This window comes from Prorops nasuta, unplaced genomic scaffold, assembly GCF_024137725.1.
Source record: "Prorops nasuta isolate Cenicafe-Biocafe unplaced genomic scaffold, Cenicafe_Pnas_1.2 PNAS00021, whole genome shotgun sequence".
NCBI classification, from domain to species: domain Eukaryota; kingdom Metazoa; phylum Arthropoda; class Insecta; order Hymenoptera; family Bethylidae; genus Prorops; species Prorops nasuta.
In genome coordinates, this window is record NW_027116818.1 from 856,693 (window position 1) to 884,567 (window position 27,875).

The 27,875-nt window shown below is 34.5% G+C and overlaps 1 protein-coding gene across 2 annotated transcripts; it reads left to right on the forward strand.

The window, feature by feature from the left end:
* Window positions 1-27,856, forward strand: LOC136780858 (homeotic protein female sterile-like). 2 transcript variants are annotated; one of them, XM_066739407.1, is made up of 25 exons: window positions 1-80; window positions 1,441-2,172; window positions 4,032-4,319; window positions 4,690-4,738; window positions 5,199-5,240; window positions 6,092-6,325; window positions 6,466-6,660; window positions 6,784-7,392; window positions 7,902-7,979; window positions 8,249-8,344; window positions 8,434-8,535; window positions 8,629-8,774; window positions 8,850-9,015; window positions 9,102-9,669; window positions 9,753-9,911; window positions 10,529-10,648; window positions 10,736-10,885; window positions 18,515-18,603; window positions 18,839-18,959; window positions 19,154-19,528; window positions 19,732-20,292; window positions 20,648-20,793; window positions 20,901-21,050; window positions 21,195-21,497; window positions 22,315-27,856. In XM_066739407.1, the coding sequence occupies exons 3-25, from the start codon at window positions 4,309-4,311 to the stop codon at window positions 22,378-22,380; spliced, it is 4,536 nt and encodes a 1,511-aa protein (XP_066595504.1). In that variant the 5' UTR covers window positions 1-80; window positions 1,441-2,172; window positions 4,032-4,308; the 3' UTR covers window positions 22,381-27,856. The 2 variants fall into 2 exon arrangements, with proteins under 2 accessions (XP_066595504.1, XP_066595505.1); XM_066739408.1 differs by having other exon boundaries at window positions 19,732-20,283.
* The last annotated feature ends 19 nt before the right edge of the window (window positions 27,857-27,875 follow it).

Below are 27,875 nucleotides of genomic sequence, written 5' to 3' on the forward strand. Positions count from 1 at the left end.
GCCAATGTTGTGTTTGTCAAATTACAAAGCGTTTAAATCTTCAAATTCTATTTACCGTTAATGCTGAATTCCTTAAATTGGTAATCATTTAATCCAAGATATTCTTTTGTCATTCAAAATGTTATTGTTTAGTGAAATTCGTGAATGGTGTAACGATGCTTAAATTAGTGACAACGTTTTTCTTAGTACGACGCCATTGTGACACTTGATACACATAATTGTATCATTAATATATTTGAAGCAAGTTTAATTCTACATTAAAATTAAAAGTATTTTTTTTTTATTCAGTGATATTTCTTAAATTTCTCTACAAAGAAAGTTTGCGATTCACATCGTATTAAACGTGTAATTGACTTTCGTGGTCCAGTCCCATAATCTCGTTTCTCTCGGAACCGTGAAGTATGTTTATTCAGATATGATCATGGTATATCCACGATTAATTTTGAACAGATAATGTCCTTAGTATGTTTAAGGGCAAGGATTCTACTTTGTAATGAAAATAGTTTTCTCACGGAGTTTGAGACAGGGTCAAACAATTTAACCAAAGGGCAAGTTGTCGTATATCGCCATTTTGAATGATTAACGGAACTATGTATCATGGATTTGCACCGACGCACACGTCATAGGGAAATAGTGCATCAATTAAGTGCACGTGTCCGTGTGCTCCTTATTCATTAGTGTTTCTTTATTTTAGTAATAATTTCACATATTTGCCAAAATGTGATTTATTACACCAGGTTTATCATAATTATAGATTTTGCACTACTTTCCCCATGATGCATTGCGATTGAACGTGGAAGCGAACTGCTCTTTATGGAACGATTTACCAACGTTTAGCTTTAAAATACAATTTTGCTAAATAACTATAGTCTCGTTATTTCATTATATTTTTCGTAATTTTTTCAAACCATGTATATTTTAAAATAGTTCTTAATATTCTCTAACCGAATGAAGATGCATTATGGGTAAATATGGAACGATGGAAACTAACCAATAATTTTTGGATTTGTTAATAAAACAATTTTGCTTTGAAATACAATATAATTATTACCGTACTTATTCCTTACTCTCAACATTCAGTTATATATGATTTATGCATTTTTTTAGGGGACTGCATGTAATCTGTAACACGTTATTAAGATAAAACTTTTAATGGCTGGAAGCGGAGATGAATAGTAGTGATCGCATTGTGTCGCTTTATTGATTTCAATTATGTCATACTTATGATTTAAACACGAATATAAAAGAACCGATTAATTGCTGAGTCGTTTTCGCTTTGTATAACTAAAATTTACAAATTGATGTGTGAGACGATATAGAATAGTGAGAACTAGGATTTAAATTTGATCATATTTAAGCGAGTAAGATGCATTATATAGGTTGAAAATCGTGAAATAACAATGGTCCATATCTTCTAACGAAGTGCTGGGAATGTTGTAGAGAATAGAAGCAAATTTGGCGGGCTGGAGCTCGGGTACGATCGGATAAATTCGCCGGCGCGGAGAATCGAGGCGAGGGGGCCAAGGAGATCCGACTGGTTGTAAACGAGGAACGCAGGAATAGGACCATTCGGTACGTCGTGGAAGAATGCGTAGCCATTGTTGGTGCTGCGATCGTTAGTTTTCTAGATCCGAGATCGTCATGGTCACGGAGAGCCATCCGAATGTACGAGGTGCCAGGAAAATGTCGGCAAAACTCGTAACGGGGCACTGATAGGATATTGGTGCGAGAGTTGAATAAGACTTGTTGGTAAGTTGAGAGAAAAGGGGAGAAGAGACTAGTACTCTAGTGGCGAAGAAGAGGAGGAGGAAGAAGAAGAAAAGAGAAGAGAAGGTGAGAGAGACAGGAGGAGGAGGAGGAGAATTTTGGGGTCGCGGTGTCTCGCGTCCGCGTTGAACGAGTATAGGACGAGTACGAGTTACGAGTATGCGAACCAAGCGCTCGCGCTGCCACGAGTGAGAGTGAGTGAGTGACACGGTGGGGCATACTCGGCGGTGGTGGCGGCGGCGGCCATAACACCGACCATCCAACAAACCAACCAGCCAACCAACCGACCGACCCGACAGACCAACCAAACTAGCTAGCAGGGAGAAAGCGTAGTGCGAGTGTCCGAGGCGTAGTGGTAGTGTTTCTCGATTGAATTCCTGTGGAAAGTGGACTTCCAGTGATCAGGTAGGTGATTACCAACAATCTCTGATCTTGTAAGTCCGATTCCCGATAGGAATGAAGCTGGATACGCGCGATTTGGCGGTACGTTGGCGCTCGATTCACGAGAATTTAGTGTCTCGGAAGAGCTTTCTTTCCTCAGCGAGCGTACCGCCATGTTGAATGAAACAACCTACGCTAAATTGAGCGAGTGAGAAGACGCTCCGCTCCGGACGCAAATCGTACGCGTCAAAATTCGATCAGCCGTTAAAAACGCCGTGAATTTGGCGTCTTTCAAGCGCTCGCTTTGGGATTCTTGCACGGCGGCTTGCTCGTGTTTGTTGTGCTGTGCGTCGGCTGGGTGCATCGGCTGGGCGCGGGTCTCTCTCTCTCTCTCTCTCTCTCTCTCTCTCTCTCTTACACACACACACACATACACGCGCGAAAATACATATACGCTAGATTACCCTTCCCCACGTTAGTTCGCTATTTCATTCTCTCGTACGCTCGTTCTCCCTGCCGCTATTATCCACCTCTCTCAATCTCTCCTCCTTCGTCCCTCCCTCCCCCCTATCCCCCTTATATCTCCCCTCTCTATCCTTCTCTCACACGTACTCCTACCTACTTACCGCCCCCCCATCCACCTTTTTCCTTCTACTCTCTGCAACGCGCGTATTTCTCTCCACAAACGGATTTCTCCATCTCTTCCAGCACTCTCACTTCTTTCCTTTCCTATTCTATCCTATTTTAATGACTTTCCAACACCAGGCACCTGTTCGATCTGTATTCGTGTCGATCGTCTCTTATCTTTGTCCTTGGTACTCAGGCCTTGGTACACTAAACTCTGCTAAACGTCTTCGCGGTATGGATTGTTCTGGTAATGTTTTCTCTTCAGCTCTGATCAGTACCATGCGATCCATGAGGGCTTGGTGAAAACTTTGTAGTTTTACAAGTAATACTCTGTACCTTTTCTATCAATATTGTACTTTATATTCATATCACTTTCTACTTCGGTGTACCACTTATTTGTGCTACTTTTGCCACATCCTGCCATTTTTGAGTCTTACAGGGCAGATACTTCTTTCCATATACGTATGTCAGATCTTGACTGAGGTTTCTATATGATATGCATCGCAAAGTCCTAAATTTCTCAGAATAAACTTTTTATTACGTTTGCAGATGTACCATATATCTCTTTGCTTCTTAAAAAATTAACAACAACAATTTACTTTGAACATGCTTTTATTTAATCGTGATTTTTATCCTTCTAATTGAAGAAAATTGTTTCCCTGCAATTGTAACTTATTCGTATAAAGTGTATATTCTTAATCGACAACTTTTTTTTTATTTGATTATAAGTTTTAAAAAGAATTTCTAATGCATGAACCAATATTATAGGGATTTGGAGAACCATAAGCACTTACAAATATTTTACACGTATTTTCATTTCTGTATGTCTGTTGTAACTATTTGAAACACATAAATAGCTTTAATGCCCTCAAATATTTTCATATATTATTGGAAAGCTTCTTTTGCAGTTATTTATTTTATAACTTTATTTCTTTTAATTGAAAACTTTCATTTTTGTAATATAACTTAGTATATTGCTATATTCAACTTTAATATATTATCATAAAAGAGCAATTTGAACGTCTGAAAAAATTCCTAGGAGAGAGATTATCTCATTTTGTTGGGAGGTTCATAAAATAGGATTGGTCTATTATATAGAGCATGTTTCTCTCTCTACAATAAACAGAATTTGCATGGCATATTTAAGCAAAGTATGTGTTGCAATTTTTGAAGAGTATATCAATGTTTAACTTGCTCTAAAAGCAATAAAAAAAGTTTGGGGCTGTTACAATATGGGGTCCTGTTATGTTATTCAGATGTTGCTAGTATCGCGAGTCTCAGCTGGAGGTACGGAGACTCACAGCAGTGTACAGGGCTGACATTCAAGTTACTACCATTTGGTAGACTTGAGTAGTGTTATGCCTCCTCGGCATCAAACTCCCTGGTTGCAGCCCAATCGTCTCGGCAAGCAATTAGTGAGCTACCATGCTCAATTCAGAATATATCCTTGCCATCTCAATTGTTGATGAAGCCTCATAGCGTCGAGCATCAACATAAGGCAGTAACTGGCTGCGTAGCATTTATGTACCATATATGTCAGAAAGGTAGGTAAAGCTCATTGTCGTGTATTCAATGAGCAGCATAATGTAGGATGTTATATTTTATAAAGTATAAGTAGATTTCTTGTAATTACATTAAATGTATGTTAAAAGGAGTCTATTTTTGACCAATTTAAAATTATAAGATAATTTCTAACTTCAGTAATTTTCTAAGTATTTTGGAGTAATTATAAAGACCTGCCTTGACCTATGTATTTTTATTAATGTCAAGATAACTGGAAAATTATCTGTTAAGCTATTTTATTTATTATACATATATGCTCCTTTTAAAATATAGGAGATTATAACAACAACATAGTTTTACTTTTGTCTAGAGATAAGAAAAATAATTGTTTTTCTTATTTTTTTGTTTCAGAATTGAAGTCAAGATGCAGCAGGTGGACACTATTTCACAAAATAATTCGGTAAGTTTTATCGTTATTAATATATTTATTTTAGTGAAACAGAATTAAGTTTTTTTAAGATTAGGTACACAATTTACAAAAATATTTCGTAATCTTGTAAATTCTTCTATTCTATTCCTGTAAATATTACTAGTTCACTACTTTTTGCTCTAGCAATAGCAGCTTTAAAACACCTTAAATAGTGTGGTATAAATAATTATAAGCAGAATTGGTTTACACATAAATAGTATTTTCTAATTTGTACACTATCATTTGTATTTGAGCTTATTTAAACCTTTATATTCTTCTATCAGTTTTGTATTTTAGCTCTGTGTACTGCTTATACTCTTCTAATTACACTCAACTTAGATAAATCGTAGTATTTACCACCGTAAATGACTAGCTTCTTGCATAATTCATAATGATCTTATGTGTATTAAATTTGAATGTTGTTTGACTGAAGAGTATGTATGAATTACAGTTAGATGTGGAGGAGCGAGAAAGGCTGTGTAATATACCGAAGGTGAGACTCCTTCCCAAATATTGTTTAGACTAGGTTATATCACAAAATTCAGTCAATATTTTGCATTATTACCACTTAAGGTGCATGTAATTTAGCTTTATGAGTTGGGCTATTTTTTTCTCCAATTTTTTCTCATAATAATATTATTTACTTCTTATTAGGAAGCAGAATAACGTACTCCCAAGATTCTAATATTATTTAAATAAACAGAATTAAAATGTGGATTTGTAAAAGAAGTGTTAATTTATAGTTTTAACATACAGTTATTCTATACCTTGTTGCACATGCAATAAAAAGTATTATGTATTATTAAAAAAGTTGTGTTGCTAGAATACTATTATATCTATTTGTAGTGTAGTCTTTTTGTATTTTCTGCTTTAAGCTATCTTAAATTGCCTCTCTATATGTAATTACAAAATATTATATTTAGCAGCCTGATTCGCTCGCTGCCTGAATGATATTTCTTTACATATGCATGTATTTTAATTTTTAAAAAATCTATTGTTTTTTCATCAGTAAAGATTGTTTGTATTTAGATATCATTTGCACTTTATAAACTTCTAATTATATGCTTTAAATATGATAGCTATGTGATCAGTTTATTTACATATTTCTTAAAGCAAAAAACTACTCTGCCTTATTTATAAGTGTTAATGATTTTTTAATAATTAAAAGCATGTTTCATATCTACATAAATAATATATTTTTGGTTTAACATTTAAAAAAAATTTATTAAAAATGCATTTTAATTTGGATGAAATATTTGTGTAGATGAAATTGTAACTGTAGGGTATAAAAGTTTAATATACTATTGAATTGTTATATAAAATGAAATTAATTTAAAAATGTAGACGAGCTCGTCCACTACGTCGGCCACTCCAAAAGAACCTCCACCACGCGAAGAGCCACCTATAGAGCCGGTGAATGGTGTGGTACAACCTCCTGTTGTGCCACCCCCTAATCGACCAGGGCGTATTACCAATCAGCTGCAATATTTGCAGAAAGGAGTGCTTAAGCCAGTATGGAAGCACACATTTGCTTGGCCCTTTCAGCAACCCGTAGATGCAAGAAAACTAAATTTACCAGTATGTCTCTAGGTTTTCTTATATTTATTATCAGAGCTATTAAATTATTTCTAGCTGAATTAAGTTATCAATTAACAGTTTAATGACTACCTTCAATTGACTATTAATTTCTGTTTACTAATAGTTATTTTTCTTGCCAGGACTATCACAAAATTATAAAACAACCAATGGACTTGGGTACAATCAAAAAACGATTAGAGAACACGTATTATTGGAGTGGCAAAGAATGCATCCAAGATTTCAATACGATGTTCTCCAATTGCTACGTATACAACAAGCCAGGCGAAGATGTAGTGGTTATGGCTCAAGCATTGGAGAAAATATTTCTTACGAAGGTTGGTTTATAAATAATTGATATAATAAGGAACATGAGTTACTCTGCAGCCCTGTTACTGATTAAGAAGTACATAAATTAGTCCTTAATAGAGGCAAGAGAACATAATTATGTTGATTTTTAGGTTGCGCAAATGCCGAAGGAAGAGGTGGAGCTCGAGCCCCCTGTTCCAAAGGGACCTAAAGGAAAGAAGGTTAACAGAATTGTCGGAGGGGTGGGTGGTATTGTAGGAGCTCCTGGAGGACCAGGTCGTGGTCGACCTTCGTCTGGGGCAGCAGCAGTTACGTCCAGTGTACCAAATAGTTTGACACCCTCAGCGACGTCTGCCGGTACGACGGGTGTTATACCAATGCCTCCCCTCGGTACTCAAGCACCAGCCTCGGTGCCAGGAAGCACAAATACCACTACCATCGCACCTCCAGCATCAATGGGTGTAACACCCATGGCTACACACAATTCTTTGCCACAGCAAGTGGTCCCTCCTACAAGTGGCTACCATGCACAGCCGGCAATGGATCCACAAGCAGCATCCGCTGTACCTCCTCCACCACAAGTTCCCACAGCACCCACCGTATTACCCCCTTCGCAGCCAGCTAAGCTCAAAAAGGGAGTGAAGAGAAAGGCTGATACAACAACTCCCACCGCAAATTCGTTTGAGCCTCTATATGCTCCATTGGATTCCAAAAATGCCAAAATACCGACGAGACGGGAGTCAGGAAGACAAATTAAAAAGGTAACCACACTGCTTATTTATTGTTTTGTGTATTTTCCCAAGTATTATTATTACCCCCAAAGGTTGTATTTTAAACTCAACTGAATTAACTGAAAGTACTAATATTTCTATGTGTGACGTGATATATTTCATTAAATTGTTAGTATTTTCAGTTGTATCAGCTGATTTCGAAATGCAGTCATATTGCTATAATTTTTATCAGATTTTGTCTAAAATCTATAGTATCTTTTTCTTATTGAGAAATTACAGAAATTTCAGTTTTTTTTATTTACAATCGTTGAAATTAAGTAGTAGAAGCTGTAACTTTTTTTATAAGTCTAAAGGAGAGAATGTGGATTATACATTGTGGAAAAGTATTGCACGTAAAATTTAAAATAAAACATAAGTTCAAAATCTTGTCATAAAGTCTAAAACCAAAGTAACTTTTATAGCTATTACTCGGCCTTGCATGCATTATCATGTCATTTCATTAATTTACTAACAAAGGGTTCATGATGGGGCTGTTTCAGCCGACGAGGCAAGCGGAAGACGGCCTAGTGCCATTCCACCCGGCCAACATGCCTCTCATAGGGGCAATGGCCCAGCAGGTATATTTCTTATTATTTCATACAACACGCGCGCGCGCCATGTTTCATTTGTATCGTCCGATTGTTTATGTTACCTTATTAGAAATGTTAATGTAATTCTTTCAAATATCTCCTCATGGGTGAAGCATGTAATCTTTTATCAACGCCGAATTTGGACTATACAAATAATTAGTAAAAAGAGTACTTTAATACAAGATGAAATTTTTTTAAATAAATTAAAATTAATTTCGTTTTTTACATGTTGTGAATAAAAAATTCATGTTTTTCAGCCTCAGCATACAGGTAGCAAATCGAAGGAAAAACTTTCGGAAGCGCTGAAATCGTGTAATGAGATTCTTAAAGAACTATTTTCAAAGAAACACTCGGTAATCACGAGTTATTTTTTTTAAGTACACGCTGTACTCACATCAGGATTCGTGAATTAAAGAATACAGATGCTTTTGTTTAATTGTAGGGTTACGCGTGGCCATTTTATAAGCCTGTTGATGCAGAGCTTTTGGGTCTTCATGATTACCACGATATTATCAAAAAACCTATGGATCTCGGTACGGTAAAGGTATGTTTCCAGTTTCAACAAATATTGAACCAAGTATATTTACCCATTTCTCATTGAATTACGTTTTTAACAATGATGAAATTTTCACAATAGACAAAAATGGATAGTCGTGAATATAAAACAGCACAAGAATTTGCTAGTGACGTACGGCTCATATTTACAAATTGTTACAAATACAATCCTCCTGATCATGATGTTGTTGCTATGGCTAGAAAGCTTCAAGATGTATTTGAAATGAGGTTTGTATAAATTCAACTTGCGTTGCCTTAAAAGCAGCTTTAGAATGTTATTTCATATAAAGTTTTAAAAATTAGGTATGCGAAAATTCCGGACGAGCCGTTGTTGGGTAGTATGGTTCCAGTGAAGAGTGGTGGTGGTAGTAGCAGTAGTGGGAGCAGTTCTGGATCTGAAAGTTCTTCCGAAAGTGAAGACTCCGAGGACGAACGTAGAACACAAAAATTGGTTGCATTGCAGCAAGAGGTATCTGTATTATTAGTATTGTTAACTGATAATCGAAGTAAGTCCCTCATGAAAGATAGTGTCTCACATGAAATATTTGTATGCAGCTAAAGGCCATGCAAGAACAGATGAGGAAACTGGTGGAAGAGAGCGGTAAAAAGAAGAGTAAAAAGAAAAAACCGGATAAGCCGAAATCAAAACCGATGAGCAATAAGGGTAGTGGTCTTGTTGGGAGTCATACAGGTGCGATGAAAGAACTAATGAAGCCAAGTGGGGGTATTCCTAGTGTCTCAGATAGTGTTGGTGCAAGTATAGCTAGTGTTGCGATGGGTGCGGGTGATTTGAAGATGCCTGGTGGTATGGGTGGTGATCTTCATCATCCAGCACTCGCGGTTGGACCTAATAAAACTCATGTTCCGGGTGGCATGGGTCATCATTTACCTGCTGCGGCAAATGCAAAGACAAAGGGTAAAGGTAGGGGGCCAGGGAAAACTACTGCTGCTAATACTGCAAACAAAAGGCCAAAAGCAAATAGTAGGTCTACTGGAAATAAGAAGAAGAGTCTGAACAACCAGCCACCTCCAATCACATACGAATCGGAAGATGAAGATACAGCTAAACCAATGTCATACGACGAGAAGAGACAATTAAGCTTAGATATTAACAAATTACCAGGTTAATATTCGAGTCTTTTAGAATCCCACTCAGCAATGGGAAACCCAGCGATTACCCGATCAAACATTTTTTTCATGTTTTAGGAGACAAATTGGGACGTGTCGTTCATATAATACAATCTCGGGAGCCGTCGTTAAGGGACTCTAATCCTGATGAGATTGAAATAGATTTCGAGACTTTGAAACCATCCACATTGAGAGAATTGGAGAGTTACGTTGCTTCATGTCTAAGAAAAAAACCACGTAAGCCTTATTTGTAAATTGTCCCTCCTGTTACATAAAGAAGCTCCTATATTGTTTTTCCTAGCATTTTTTGCGTCTATACAAATTTGGAATAGTTAACGTGTTAAAATGAGTAGCGAGTGGAACACTTATGTGCAATCTGGCATCCAATTCAGAAAAATTGTTGGCTTTAAATATATCTTAATAAGATTCATTTGTAACACTTCATTCGTTTGTACCTTGAGAGGTAAAAATATTGCCAGCAGCAAAATGATTAGTTTTTAACGTTATAACAGCAATCGAAAGAGCAATGTTTGCACTTGTTTGTATTATCTTTGGCTTTGCTTGTGTGATTCAAAGGGTTTATCTTAACCCACTATTTTTAAAATAGCACAATTTTCGTTTCATCTTAAAAAAAACTATCAAATCTGCAAGCATTTTCTCTTTTCTAATCTACATTACCTAGTTGTACTTTTTTCTCATTTTCATCTGTACAAATTTTCCTATACTTATCACTTAAATCGATCGATAATTTAATATCTTACGAGATGCTCCTTCTTAATATTTCATCTGTAACGTTAATTCAATTATGATTCGGCAAACAATAAGTATTAAGCATATGTAATTAATGTTGACAGATAAAAAGGTTAGTGGCAAGTCAAAGGACGAACAGATTGCTGAAAAGAAACAGGAGCTCGAGAAGAGGTTACAAGACGTGACAGGGCAGTTGGGCAATGTTAAGAAGACTGCTAAGAAAGGTGAGATTTTTTTTCAATTTAAAATACATAAAAACATTCTCCTTTGCAAAGATTTATCAAATATTAATGCTCGATGAATATTTGCAGAAGACAGTAGCAAATCGGTTGATGTAGTTGGAACTGGTGGAGCTAGTGGACCTTCACGATTATCAGCGTCAAGCAGCAGCAGCAGTGATACCGATTCCAGCAGTAGTTCTCTTTCTACGAGTTCCAGTGATACAAGCGACAGTGAAGCAGGTTAGATATGTATCTCATCTAACTGTTGCTACTATTAGACCCAACTTTAGGAACAAAGAACTACTTGTAACTGAGTAGTTTTCATGAAAATATGAACTAATTCTTCTGTGAGATTTTAAATTTATGGGGCTATTTGCGACTGTTATCTAAGATGTATCGAATAAGATTAAGCTTGTGGAAGTATTCATGCATTGACTCCACATTACATTGATTCCATAAAAAGCACAAATTTCCATTCATAATCATGCTCTCAACTTTTACAAAGACAATACTTTTCTACACTTTTGACAAGCACTTGAAATATAATTGATTTAGATTTATCAAGTCACTTTTCTTATTCATTTTGAAATACGTCATTGAAGCCTGCTTAACAGTACGTTTCCACATTTATAAAGATTCATAGTTTGGTTTTGCGTTTTTGTGTTTAACGATTCTTCCAATTGAATCGAAACTTTGGAATGCAAAAGCTATGCTTTTTCATTCCTAATAAACATGAGTAACGTTACAGAAATGATATCTCTAGATAGTAAAGAGCAGTCGTTTGCCTTTTCATTCGGTGTTATTAATTGACACGTTTCAGGATACACTTGTTTATTTATTTATTTTTTTTTTTTTTATTAAATACAAACTAATAGATACTTGTTGAATTATTCCGTATTTTCTATGAAAATAGTTTATAGCTTACACAGCAAATTATAAATAATATAGAATTATTGAAATTATAATTGTATTTCTTATTATGGAAAAGGCATATAATTTAATATATTTTGTACGAAAATGACTTTTTATACATTTTTACCAGAAGTAAATTGGAAATAAATGATACAAAAAAAAATAATGAATTTTCGATTTTAACAAATCTATATATCGCTATTATCTGTATATGTTGAAGCAATTAATGTATCTGAAATGTAAGTTATAACACCTTATGATTTGGCATTTGTCATATTTCAATGAAATCACATTTCTAAACTTGATACCTGAGTAATTTTTATTTACAATTGAAACAGTACAAAAAGAGGAACAAAAATATGAGAGGCATCGATTAACAATCGACGGAATTATCACAAGAGTAAATCACAGAACTTGTACGAATGGGAATTTGATCAGAGACAGTGATTGTGTGTGCACAAATAAATCGCAAATATCTTCTGAATCAGCTAAATCTTGCTTAACGATTAATAACTGTATTTATTAGGACGGCGTTATTCGTTTAGCTTAAGTGCTGCGTTATATCAATGCAAGTACAAAACTGATGCCAAGTTTAATTCTTAGAAAAAAATAAAAATCCTCAAATTTGATTTATTCGTCTATATGAAAGGAGAAAATAGATATTTCATTTACTCTTTACTTGAAAGATAAAAGAATGTAAACTTGGCACAGCAGTGAAATTTTTGTTTAATTTGTGAGATAATACGCAATGGTAAAAAGAAAGGTGAGCTAGTGGAGTGCAGACTGTGTTTAGAGGATACCATATGCCAGCTTATTTTACGAGCTATATTATTGATTACAAAAAATTAATTACTTATTTTCTCTTGCCCTGTCAATGTTGATAATACATTCTGTTGCTCGAGAGTCAAGTACAGTTTACCATTCAAGGTCACTGAACTTTTCAATACAGTCTCAATATTTCCATTCAGTACTGTCGAGATAGCAGCGCAAATGTGTACGAATATCAGCAGTTTGTGTATTTACCAATTAAATCTCAAAGACAAATAGTTGGTAAACAAAAATCCAATTTGGGAGACTGTAGTGTCAAGCTGTGGTACCTTGAAGAGAGAAACGTGGTGTTTCCTGTTAAGGAACCTTGCTCAACGTAACCAAGACAACATAAGTAATAACTCGATACTTACAAACTTAATTTTTATTTACATTAATCGATAGTTAGAGTATTACTTGTATCACTGTGTTTTTGGATCATTAAGTTTCTTTCCTCGCATTAATTCATTCGCATCGTATCATTTCTCAGAATATAGTACAGTGGTATTATTAACAAACGATAACATTTTGCTAAATGGATGAAAAATTCTTGTGTTATTCAAGTAACACTAATAGATTTAAAATAATAAAAAAAAAAAAACAAAAAATAGAAACAAGACTGTGCTCAAATTTTTTGAGCAAAACAGATGTGCTCGTGAGAGTTTAATGACTGTGGACGTAAGATACTGATCATTGAAAGTATATATATATATATATATATATATATACATATAGATATATACAAAGAAAGAGAGAGAGAGAGAGAGATGAATATAAAATTAGACAATGCTGTCGTGATACACACATGGGAAATATATGCAGACAATGTGTATTGGTGGCTGGATTTGAAAATCGGCGCACTATGTTTTTTTTAACACGATAATGATTTCCCGCGTATTTTAAAAGATCGGTTAATTGATTAGTCGCTCTTTTAAGCTGCTATACCTCCGGATATTTAATTCCAGACTTCTCCATCTTCTTTGAGAAATGCTCACAGCCAAATGAAATTCAACGTTTAGATATATATGCATATATATATCGTGTTGAGCAATTAACTATGGTTTTATAGTTTCGAGTCGGTTGTTTAACAGTTGATCATGTTAAAATCATCGTGCTTCCTTCGTAAAGTCAATTATTATGCGTTTACGTAAGTATTTGTGTACGGAGGAGGTTTGCTGCAATTCGTCCTAGAGTATGGAACAAAATTCATTTATCTTTGATAATATGAAGCAGTGACTTTGCTGAGTCAATATTTTCGTTGATTTTTTTAAAAATACTGATCGCTGTATTTAAAAATTAATTGATCGGAAATATCGACTCAGCGAGAACACGGCTTAAGGAATATAAATCGTTTGCACGAGCTATTTTCCAAACTGCATTTTATGTGCATTAAAAAAAAGTATCATGAAGAAGATTTTGTGGTGTCTGCTATATAATTAAATTGATGAATGAATTTCAACGTCCACGTTCTGGGACAAACCAAAGTGAACACTCTGCGGAAAAAAACTATATAGAAATTATACGAGAGATAAGAGTTAGAAATTTGGCTGATTTAATTTTCCAATGACAGTTTTTCGAGGTAAAAATAGTAAAGAATCTTAAGAATCGTCTGGCTCCAATTGAGTAGATTTTTGACAATAGGAGATCTCAACCATTAATTTGAGTTTCACTAAGACTTATTCAACTGTCATTCGTTTGTTTACCTTAAATTTGTACCTAAAAAACCATATATGCATATACCACGTGAATAAACTGAGAATAAAAAAGGCAAGAGCTCTAATTTTATAAATTGCATAAAAAAATGATTGAAATTTCCCAATCGTTGATAAAGTTTAATGTCATTCGTTTGTTTACCTTAAATTTGTACCTAAAAACCATATATGCATATACTACGTGAACATTTGTGAATAACAAAGGCAAGATGAGCTCTAATTTTATAAATTGCATAAAAAATCGATTGAAATGTCCTAGCCGGTAATACAAAATTTAATCTCATTCGTTTGTTTACTTTAAATTTGTACTTAAAAAAACACATGTATATGCATATACTACTAAAAGATAAACTATAAATAAAAAAGGCGCAAGAGGAGCTCTGATTTTGTAAATTGCACGAAAGAACCAATGAAAATGTCCGAATCGGTGAGAAAGATTAAGAAGATGGAAGGAAGGAGCGTGGAAGGTGTGTTAAAAAGGTAGAAACTTGAATGAAGATGTTAAGAGAAGAGGCTGAGGAGTAGTAGAGCGAGGGATATAAAACAGTTGAAGAGAGTAATGTTAATGACTCGTAGATATCAGGCGCACTAGCCTCCAAACACATTGTTTGCACTCCGCTAAGCTTTGCTTCGCTAATCGTCGTTTGATTATTCTTATATTACCACTAATTGTTCATCGATAGCCACATTGTCGGTTTCTTTGATGCTGAAGTTGCTCGAACGAAAGCTTACTGAAAAAAGACAAAGAAACAAAACTAACGTTATCTTCGTGTTGCAGAAACGATATCGCTGTACCAATGATAATTATAAAATAATTAGCGTCGCGTTTATACATCGCTTGGCATAAAATCAAATTAATATTGTGCTTACCAGGTGGCGGCTGAGTTTTATTTCTTGTCGCTATACACACAAGCTGGATTAATGCCTAAAACTTACCACCGAATGGAGAGATCGATTTATATGTTGTAGCAGCTTACGCGAATAATAATTATGTTACTTTAACCCGTCCTATTAAAACACTCGAGAGAGAGAGAGAAAGAGAGAATAAGAAGAAAAAAGAAAGAAAGAAGAGAGGAACGGCACATTTTATACGAGTTTAAACGATTAGGTTTAGGGATATTCTGTTTTTATATTTCTATGTGTAAATGTCTGCTCATGATAGCGTTTTTTGTTGAGATATCATGTAAATTTAGTTCTTATATATATAGCAAAGTATATATAAATAAGAAGAGTTTTGTGGGCGTAATGAATATGACACTTTTATAAGGTATGAATAATCATACTTTATATATAAATATATATATATAAATATATAAATATACAAATAACGCGCTAAGACGTTACTAGTAACACGAATATAATAAAGCTGAAGGGGTGATCACACAAAGTTGCACTCGAGTACAATTAACTAGTATCATTAATCGTACATCAAGCAGCGGTACTTACTATCTCAACAGCGGCTTTGAGTATAAGAAAACTTGACTGCTAATTGCTCGAATTAAATGAATGAACCTTGAGTGAGAGAGATGGAAAAGAATTAGAAAATTACGATTATTATTTAACGCGTGAGACGAGTGAGAAATAATACAAATCGTTCGTCGATTTCTAAGAAATTTCCGATGTCGAATGATAAGGATTAATTTTAATTAACCGGAGGGCGAGAAGGGAGCAAAATTGTCGATCGGAGTAATTCAATTGTTTCATGTTTTCCAGAATGTTGATGGTAAATGGAAGATTTTCGAATGAGAATCAGTGTATGCCAGATAGAGATAGAGATAGAGAGAGAGAGAGAGAGGGAGGATTAACAGCGTGTGTGTGTGAAAAAGTTAGATAAAGAAATGCGCATTCATTAAGATACAATCACCATTAGTATGTAACGCGAATTATAGGGCATTTTATAATAATACTCATATTGCCTTCCAAAATTTTGTAGCATTTATCCTAGAACGCAGGCACAAGCCTAAATTCTTTCGCACGTTTGACGAAAATGCAACCCGGAGAAAACGAGGAATGCATCTTGATCTTCCTTCTACACCGTTCTATACCATGCAAAACAGATCAAACGAAATCAATATTTTACTATGATTGTTCGTAGAGACTCGATCTTCATTTAACGTAATATCTCGATAGAATAATTTTCTTCTTCTCAGAATTGTCATACAAAAATTTCGCAGCATTTACTCTAGAACGCAGGCACGTGTCTAAATTCTTTCGCACGTTTGATGAAAATGTAACCTGAAAAAACGAGGAATGCATCTCGATCTTCCTTCTACACCGTTCTATACCATGCAAAGCGGATCAAACGGGAAAAATATTTATGTTACTATGCTTGTTCGCGCGTAGAGAGAAAATCTTCATTTAACGTAATCTCTCAATTAGGATAGGTTCTTTTTTCTCAGAATTATGATAGCAAAATTTCGTAGCATTTATCCTACAACACGGGCACGTGCCTAAATACTTTCGCACGTTTTTGACAAAAATGCAACCCGAAGAAAACGAGGAATGCATCTCGATCTTCCTTCTACGCCATTCTGTACTACGCAAAGCGGATCAAACGAGAAGAATATTTTACTATGCTTGTTCGTAGAGAGAAAATCTTCATTTAATGTAATATCATTAGAATAGTTCTTTTCTTCTCAGAGTTATTATTATACGTGCGTTCCATCTGTTTTCCACGTACCACGACGTTTCATATATCAGCGATAAGAGAAAAGCATAGGCGTTTTGTACATAGCGAAAACTGAAATATATCGTATAAAACATTAACAGTAATAGTAAGAAAACTCACGAGAGAGGATGGCGAGGGGAGAGAATTTTTTAAGCGCATATACAGAGACGAGGATGACGAGGAACGAGTGAGAAGAGCGAAAGAATCGTACGTAGTTATCCAAACGAGTGGTCTGGAGTCGAGTTGGCTCATTTGGTGGTCCAGTTAATTATATTATATAAATTAAGATAAGGCTGGAACTCCTTCTCGTTGTATTCACTTGTTTGCCTTATTTATATGTAAACAATAATACTCGCGTAATATTCGCATTCGATCGTGTTGCTGGAGGAAAGGTGCGAGAGAGAGAAAAAGAGAGAGAGAGGGGGAGGGGGGGAGTAATTTCTCAATCGAGTCGTCCTTTCGGTTCTCTCAGTCATCGTCGATCATCCCAGCAGCATTCCACTGGAAGCAAAGACACGCACAGTTTTCTTCAAAATCGCTCATCTAACCGATCATCGCTGCTCGCGTTCACCTCGCAATGGTGCACGTGGCTCCGAGCAGCCTATCCATGCAAATATATAGAATAACGCGTTGGAACTGAATTTCTCATGCGAAAGCTACGAAAAGGCTTCTTTCTTTCCGATTAGATAAGAATCGTATATTGTAACCGTTACACGTATACATCGCATACATAAAGGCACACAGACACATCGAGCAGGAGTCTCGAGCCACCGATCTCAATGCTGTGCTAACTGCGACTTGGATTTTTACGTAGAAATTATACTTGTATGAGCGTGTCACACACTTTTGTAATATTCATTATTAAGTTGAATTTTCATAATGCGTACGACTTATGTGAATTTTATTTACGATTAATTAATTCTATTTACTATATAGTATATTGTATTATTATATACGTATATGAGGAATCATCATTTTGGATTATACCAGTTTGACGATCATTATTTTTCCCCCCGCAGTCAAACGACGTTTCGTAACGATCGAAATTCAGTCGTCGTTCTCGCGCGGCTATTATTGTAATAATTATGATTATTATTACTATACTTGAATTACGAGCGACCTTCTCGCGTACTAATACATTTAAATATTCGTATAAGGAGACACGCGTGTATATGTATGCAAGAGAAGAATTTTACAACGCGTGAGCGTGTATGTGACAGCGCCCACGGGATATGTATGTATGTATTTATGATGCGCGCGAGCATGTATATAAATGTGTATACGTAGGGCACGTGTATATATGGATATACGTGCAAACGCGATTATTCAGATAAAAGAATTGAATACAACCAATTTATGTAGAATGAGAGAAAATTGTTCTGCGCATTAAGAAACAAATTTTTAATATAAAAAATCACTAAGATGAAAGTCCACAAAAAAAGCATATAATTGAGATATTTAAATTAACATTGTTGTACACAGTGATACAATTATAATATAAGCATATGAATAAAATCTATTAGAAAATAAATGATCCAAGTTGTTTAATTTTGTTTTATTTTTTTACATCGATATACGTGTCCTTCTAGACACTTAAACTTCATTCGAGATATTGTTTACTTGGCGTGCGTAACGCTTAAGACTGGTATCCTCTGCACACCGTATTTTCACTAGCTCTCTTTAACAGCGCTCTGTCCTTTTTTTATGGCGTCGAGAAATGGTTAAATCTGCACATATTTACCGTTAGATGCACGTAAAATTCACTTACAGGAAACTCCTCCAATCGCCCACCGAGAAAGAAAACAAAGAAACCCACCCCAAGTACGGCGCCACCAACCACTACAACTACTATTACGACGGTAAGATACCTTTTATGGATCATCTCTGCGAGAAATCTAACATCAAACGTCATACTTCCTTCGACCAAGTATTAACGATATATTGCCTCGTTTAATTAAAATACAAGAATCGATTAAATATTTTTTCCTTGCTTTCGAAAGAAATTAAAGACCGCTAGAAAAATTTCAATATATTGGCAATTAATGTCATTTTATGTATCTCCTTCTAAAGTAAAATCATTGTACAAACCTCTAGGCACCATCCCTGAATCATACTGGAAATCTATTGATAAATAGTCAACAAACGACTAATTCGACTGGAGCTGTATCCAAGCCAGCAGCTGTAACCCAACCTAATAATATTAGTGCGGATCAAGGTATAAATTAAACTCGAGGTTGACTCTAAAACACAATGGACATTGACTTAGCTCCTTGTATCTATAATGCTGTAAATATGAGCACCCAAATGTGATCCAAATTTTTTACAGCTTTATTATTCAAGGGGCTAAGAGAAGTTGTGCTATTGTAAAAGGAGATTAGTATATTGATATTTTGTCAATAATTTTCTTAGGTGCAAATAATCAGCAGCAGTCTGTAGTAGTGGCTGCAATGACGTCAGGACAGGGACTTCCGGTAGCAAGTCATGCATCCATGCCAGCTCAACCTCCACGACCAACGCCTCTGGCCACGGCTGCTCCGGTCAAAAAACCAACGCCACCTCCACCAGCGACGTCTAATCCACCCACACCTGTAGTTTCCGTTCCAACGCCACCACCTAGCGTCACACCTACGAATGCTAATTCCATGGTAGCTTCTCCAGTAGTTCCACAAGTCTCTCAGCCACCCACCTCTGTCAGCAACTTCCAAAATACAAATACGCCAGTACCGGCTGACCTATCTACTTTAAATCAGCAAACTGATCTTCTCCAGCCATATAACACTTTAGGTACGCGTCTTTCATGAAATATTAACAACTATTCGGAAAGTCTTTTTCTTGCTAAAAATTGATTTTCTGCTGAAATGAAGTAGAAATTAAAGTATTTGTGCAATTTGGATAATTTCTGAATAGATGTTGTTAAATGAATGATTAGTTTTATTATTAAATATTGCTGGTGATCTAGCAATTAATTTAATATTGTTTTTCTACAGCCTCTGTTCCTACTACGCAAACACTAGAGCAATCTCTCGCAATAAAGAAAGAACCCCATTTGTCAATGGTTCAAACGCCACACACGACGAACAATAATACAACTATGAATTTGATGCCAGATGTGAAAACACCCATCAGCATGATGTCGACCAGTATGGCGTCCAACTTAAATTTAAGTAGTTTAAGTATGGCAAATATCAATATGAATCTTTCGCAAGGGCTTGCGCATATATCAATGCCGAACCAATTGGATATAATCAATACTGGTCTACCGTTGAGTGATATTCAAAATTCACATAACGTGACCATGTCGCAGCAGCACTCCAATGGATTCTCCAACATAAAGCGCGAAAATTCACCTCCTAGCTTACTGAACAACAATGGTATTCCAGGATTAAATTTAGGCATGAATATGAGTGGAATTGGAGGTTCGATGTTCGATCCTTTGCCTATGGTTACGATGCCAATGCCAATTACACAACTACCTATAAAGAAAGAGGATAAGCCACTGTCTATGACACAGACACAAATGGCACAGAAGGCTATTGATGGTATGTTCGGTGTGTACCAAGTTTGTATAATACTATATATATTCCTATTAATTTGCTTCCGATTAATTTCAAAACGTATGTAGTGGGCTATATGAAGCTTGCTTCATAAAGTAATTAACACACGAATTAAAAATGTTTAAAAGGTTTTTGAATCTTGTTACACAAAATGCAAGACGCGTCATGTTTTTAAAGGAAACTTTGCAGTTCATTCTTTTTATATAATATGCTTTAAACATTTATAATCGTCGTGCTTTAATGTCTTTTATAGCTTTTTCTAACATTAGTTTTGCTTCTTTTTCACTGGCACAAATTGTCACGCAACTCTAACCTTTTACTAATCGAAAATATGACGCTGGTGCTCTAGCCGGAGCTCTTTTTGCAGAGATGAGTTCCTTAGGAATGCCACCAATGAGCAACCATTCGAGTTCTCAAGCCATGCCTGAAAAAAAGATGACACCACCTGACTCGAAAAATCCTGCAGCGAATTTTGCATCGGCCTTTAAAACCAAGGTATACATCGGACAATTTTAATACAACGCAGTACTATACACGAGAGATGGAAATTTTGTAAAACAATAATATTAAATTTTTAAATGTATATATTTTCAATCACACAGACTATAGAGCAGAATGTTAAGAATGCATCATCCTGGTCTTCACTAGCTCAGGCATCAAGTCCGCAATCGGCGGCTGGAAATACTATGAAAACTGCTGCTCGAGATTCTTTCCAGGCATTCAAGAAACAGGCTAAAGAAAAACAGGATAGGGTTTGTGTTAATTTAATTTGAATCGTACTCGTTTTACCATAAATTTAATATCTAGTAATTATCCATCTTATACGATTGAATATATTCTTGTTCTTTCTCTGATTTCAAAAATTCTATGTTTTTAATAATTTGTATTTCTCGTAGCAAAGGGCGTTACTGGAGCAACAGGAAATGCGAAGACAGCAGAAAGAACAAGCGGAGAGAGAAAGACTCCGGCAAGAGAATGAAAGAAGACGGGAACGGGAGGAGGAGGATGCGATGGATAAGGCTAGGAAAACCGTGGATGCTCAAGGTGCGATCCTGGCCTCTACAGCTAGAGCGGAAGAGGTCAAGGCTATTGTGGATACCGATAGCAGTAGCCCCAGTCATTCGTCCAGTCAAGATAAAGCTGCTGCTGAAAGAGAACGTCAGAGGCTACGAGAACAAGAACGTCGTCGACGAGAAGCGGTGAGTATAACTCGTTAGTTTGCCATTTTCGACAAACGCATGTCTCATTCATCAAAAGCACGCATTTTTTTGTTACAATCTATTTTTAACAAGTCGAATCAGTGCTTCTAAAAGTTTTATAAATAGTTTCCTAAAAAATATGCTAGGCTTTTGATACGAAATAAAATTACAAGCTTGATGGTAAACTCATTGCTACTTTTAACTGTTGTTCCTTTATAAAATATGTTTGCTTAAAACAGTAAAAAAATTGTCCAAAAAATGGAAAGATAAATTGTTCAATGTCATTCGAAAACAAGAAAAGAAATATTTCTAATAATGAGATTGAAAAAAATATTCTTAGTATGAACAATGTAACTTTATTAAATTTTTTCTTAAAACTTATACGTGATGTAAGATTTACTTAATTTGGTAATGCAGAGCTTTTTCTAACATTTATAATATCTGAGAATCAAATGAACATATTTCGCATGAGCTACGATAGATGATTGATTCATTCTTGAACTATTGAGTTTGTCATAGAAGTAATTGATTAAGAATACTTGCTCAAAAAAGTCATGAAATGTTTGAAAGTTCACTAAAACAATTCTTTTAAAAGTTTTATACCGCATTTTCTCTCTGTTTCAATTTTTATTTGTCACACGTTAAAGCTTGTAATTCTTTCATTCGTAATAATTAGGACATATAAGGCTAGATTGTTCGATCGTAATCGGATAATTGTAATTGATATGAGCGTCGCCGAAAGGCTCGTATATTACAAAAAAAAAGAAAATATCAGAAAAATAGGGGATCGCCAAGATAGGTGTATTTATATTTTCAGATGGCTGGCCGTATTGACATGAACATGCAAAGTGATTTGATGGCTGCTTTTGAAGAATCGTTATAATGTTACTATTCTCTGCTAATGATAAATCAGCTGACGCCGGGCAAGACTTGGATAATAATCGTGTGTGGCACTGGATCATACCGCCGAAAAGTATAAAGAATAGATTATTTAGAAGAAAGATACCGATCATTGATGATAACTATATATAAAAAATAGTGTGAGATAATTAATATAATTGATCCACAAAGGGTCAATGTGCCAGGTGGTATAAATGTAGTGCTTCAGTTGGGTCATTCCAACGAAGATTAATAGAAATTTTGATCCGAGGCTCTCTTTCGGATTCTAGGGAGATTGAAAACTTTGATGAGCCAAGGAAATGACGCAGAAGACTCTGTGTACAATCGACGGACACTTAAGTGTGACCATGTAATTAGATAAAACACTCATAAGGACCTTTACGAGAAAGCTATACTACTGACTATTGTGTTACATTTTCCGGTTTTCATAAGTTTGTACTTTATGTAAATTTGGAAACAAAACAAAAAATATTTGCGCAGAGCATAAGAGATTTACGTGCGACGACGGATGTATGTTTTCGAATGTGTGTATGTGTATATGTTACAAGTATAAGTGTGAGAGTGTGGAGGGGAGAAGAAGAGTTGTGTACATTTAGTTAAGTTTTATATTTTTCCACATTCAGTCATTAATCGTTGGTGGGATTACATAGACCGTCTTTCTGCCAATAATACGTATATATAATTATTAGCTAACAACCGATAAATTCTCTCTTTGCAGATTTTTTTTGATTATAAATACTTATATTATTTGTAATCGCACGATAGGTAGGCTTGTTATTAAGTCAATAACATAGGAGGAACATACCTAATGTTAATCTGTAAAGTCCTGGTGAACTTAATCGCGAGCGTTAAACTGGTGGATGAAGGAGGTGCGTGGCTTTCTCACAGTATTAGACTCGAGAGAGAACCATTTAACTCCGATCCTCCATCCTCCACTCCCCTGTATTTTTGACCTGTTGTAATATTTATGAATTCACCTTAGAACAAAATCGTCAATTATTACGAATAATGGTAAGGTGATCTTAGCATGATGTAGTGTTCCGATCCTACCAACCGTTAGATCAGGAGCGCGTATCTAACTTCTGGTACGATTTAGAATCGAAAGAAAATTGGTATTTCATATACGGCATGAGAAAGAAAGAGAGAGGAGGATCATAGATAAATTGTATTTATTCAATCACTAGAGCGACGTATCGGAAGCACGGAGGAGTTGTTGAAAAGACATTATTATTCATTGCAAGCAAATAATATTAATAACAATAATAATAATAATATTAATATTAACGATAACGATAATAAAAGTAAAAAAATTATAATAATTTCAACGTCATATCCCTGGTTATTCTTGTAGCAGAAATTTTGGCAGATTCTGCGAGACACCACGACAGTTTCGTACACGCAAACGCTAGATCTAGAGAGTAATCGATGGAGTACTTTGACGAGAAGTTTCAGTCGGTTTAAAAAAAAGTACAAAAGACAATGTTAAGGAAAATATAATTTAAACCCTTTCGGAATCATCGTGGTAGGAACTATATTGCGGTGCGATTGATTGGAAAAAAATATATTTCAATTTACACGAGTTACGATAATACAAAGTAATAAGCAAATGAATAATAATAATAGTAGTAATAATAATTATGGCTTTTTAATGATACGCAGATATTAACGATGGTAGGAAATACTATACGAGATACTATATTATTATTATTAAATTATTTAATTAAATACAATTTTATTTTTGTAAATGCTTCCTTGAGTTTCTATTAAACCATTAATAGAACTATTTCGTTAATTAAACATAAAAGCAATGAAGTAGAAAATTTATACTTTATTATATTACGTTTTTATAAGTCTCAAGTATAAAATGTTTGGCTGTTGTTTCGATGGAAAGAAGGGAAGAACGGCCTCATAGTTAAAATATATGAACATCGATTTATTCAAGTTATCCCCCGACAATGTCCTCTCATCATTCTTGATCCTGCTTCGATCTCTTGCGGGCTACGCTGCTTAACACGGTAAGAAGAATAATCGAGCGATATCTTGAATCTGCAGAGTACGTAGCGTTTAGGCGAATCAAGGAGTTATCGCGCGTTACAGTCCATCTTCTCGTTTATGGATCGTTTGAAAGAGGGATAAGATGTACGATTTTTAAATATTAGTTTATAAATTACCTCGCTGCTCACAGCATTTGGTTAGAAATTAATAAACTATATACATACATTGGATTATGCTCGTACAAGTCCATTTGTTTTTGCAACTGTGACAAATTACTGAAACTAAATGGATTTATTTGCAGACCTAACATGTATGTATTTATATATGTATATATGTATATGTATATTATATAGCTCCATCTCTCAATCGAGAAAAAGTAAAACGTACGTAAGGAGTTAGTCGAAAGCTTAAGCTATACGTACGTCTCTGAAAATTTGAAATGATTCTATTTCCTATCCGTGTCTTTTGGTTTATCGTAACTACTCTCAGGTTTTTACAAAATTGAAAATATCAGCTTATTATTGATATTTTTGTGTATAGCATAGGCGGCGACAATGCGGTAGTTCGTTAAAATTCAAGAACCATTTAATTTTGTCTTTCGAGATGGCAATCTTTGTTACACTTTTTCATGCTGAACGTGCTGAAAAATGTGCATGAATTGTGTAGTTTAATTAGGGGTTACTACTTATTTAGATGACCTGTAACGTGCAAAAGGTTTGGCCCATTCTGTGCAAAACGCTTAATTTTTAGATATGGTAAAAGTTGTGTAAGTTATGACGTGGTTTGTTAAGCAAAGGATGAATTTTATTCGAAATAAATCGTTTAAATATTGTATAGTTATATATATATATATATATATATATATATATATATATATTTATATATATGCGTATGTGTGTGCTTTGAATCAGAAACGATCTCGCTCTCGTTGATTGTCTATACAACTAATCTTAGCAATATTAACAATGTTTCATTCATATTTGGTTTTTTTCGTAATCCAAACAAGCTTTAGTCCCTAAAACTTGCGTGAATCAAAAAACAAAAAAAAAATAAAACATAATTTAAGATATTCTTTTGTCAAGAAAAATCACTCTTAAAGTAGTATACTACTATTTACGAAAGTAATGTATACATCTTTAAGATGTACAATGATTTAATTATTGGCATGTTGTACATACTTCGTGTGATAGAACAGTTTTATATTATGCGTTAATATTAAGTTAAATTTTTTACAAAAATATTTTGCGTTCGTTTCATTTTTGGTTTGATTTGAATAAAATATTAGGAGAAGACTAACGTTGAGAGGGAAAAGTAAATATTTTCAATGAAAATGGAACTAAAAAACACGTAGAATGAGAAAAATGAACTTACGTATTTCATAATTTTAGCTAAGCGAAAGTATGTGTCTTTAATAACTTTATATCAGAATGCGTTTCTTGTTGAGAATCAAGCCTACAGGGAGATCAGTACGGATATTTTTATGAGTAATTGTCTCGCCATGATGAGTGACGCTGACAATTATTTTAGTCTGTCACAATTTTTTAAAAATAGGATAATATTATAAATACATAAATATTAATTGTACAGCAACCGAGCCCTCTTTAATTTTGAGCGATTGCGCAATCGTTATCTCGATCTAACATGGTAGATTTTTTACTGTAAAGAAGCCTGTACATCCGTCATTTATTTTCTATGAAATACCGCTTCGCAATTATATATATATATATATATAAATCCCGACAAAGAGTCTTGTTTGTTAGATTGCATGAGAGATGGATCGTGACGGAATTACGTGCTTTTCAATATTTTATTATGGTTCGCTGAAACTGACCAATTAAAAACGTCTCATGAGTGTCTTTAAACAATGTTCCCGACTGCTAGATAAAGAAACTTTTCATAAATCGCATAAGCAAGGTGTATCCGTATATCAAATGTATTTGAATACATTCTGTAAAATTCTGGACCTCTATGAACATGTAAATGATTTGAGAGCACACAAAAACAGAAAGAACGAGTGGTAGGGGATGATTAGGAATACGAGAGCGTGAAACATAAGAAAGAAAGTAGTAGAAAAAGTGAGGGAGTGATTGGAAATGAATGAAATAAAAATTGTATGTATGTAATAGGTATTATGATTGTATGATACGCGGCTTGTAAATGTAAATACAAGGAGAATCACTGGCAGCAATTAAACAGAAACAGATATATATGTATAATAAAAAAGTAATAATTACTAATACACACCTCTACTATATGTGATAAGGTTTGTAATATTTAAGGGAGGCCGATAGACAGATTATGTAATCTACTAGATCTCAGCGTAAGTTAGGAGGTAAAGACATACATGAATTCGTAAGTAACACCAAAATCACTCCACTGTATCAAAAAGTAATTTTTTATATAAGTTTCCATGGGCGCACATCATCTCCAATGGCACATGAGTTTTATCAGACTTACTACCACTAACGATAGTGAAACATTAAACAGGATTGTATATAAATAATGATGAAATGAGAAATAAATGGCTAAAATAAAGAGATATGCTTCATGTTGTTAAGTAAGAGAGAAGCTTTGTTTACCGAGTGTCACACAAATTCCTTTTCTTTTCCACTGATTTTACCATCATTGAGACTATACATGTTCAATGATACTTGTGAGAATGTGATATACGTGTATTTGAAAAATAATTCATATTTCATCTAGAAGAGCTAATTTGTGCAAATCACATTCATGAGTTATTTGTTCAATTTATTTCGACCTACATAGTGGATAGAAATTGAAGATGATTGATTCGAGCTGTTAATAAAGGTAACATCGCTCCAAACGCTCATAAATCTCTTTCAACCGAAAAATAAGTCGACTCAAGCTTATCAAGTATTAATTATTAAAACATGAAAAATATTGAAAGTGTTCATTTGTCGCGGTAATAAAAAATGTATACGTCATTTTCTCAGATTTAAGAGAAGAAATAACAATTGGAGATATAACATATTTTTTTAAACATGTAAATATCTCTATTACTTAACAACATTGAGTGAAAACGACGTTGTCTATATTATATCACTAACTATTTATAATTACAATGTTTATTATCTATTTGGATTAATATTAGACCAGTGTGAATACATGAGTTATCGCAGGTTATTAATCATACTGAATTACCTTCCCTAGTTTGTAATTTTGCATGTTATATATTATATAAAATATATATATGTTATAAACAGAAGAAATACACGAGTTAAGACGTGAAAGATATGTAGAAAAGAGTCATCCATACACTATTACACACCGTTTAACACGATGTTGCCAGTTCACGATTGAGTTGCGAAATCATTAAAAATACAAGCGATCATTGTGTATACTATTATTACTTTTAAATTAACACACATTATACATACAAGGATATATTACCATTATCTATAAGATTATGCTAGTTATCGTAAAATATAATTATTAATAACTAATTGAAAGTACCAGTAATTG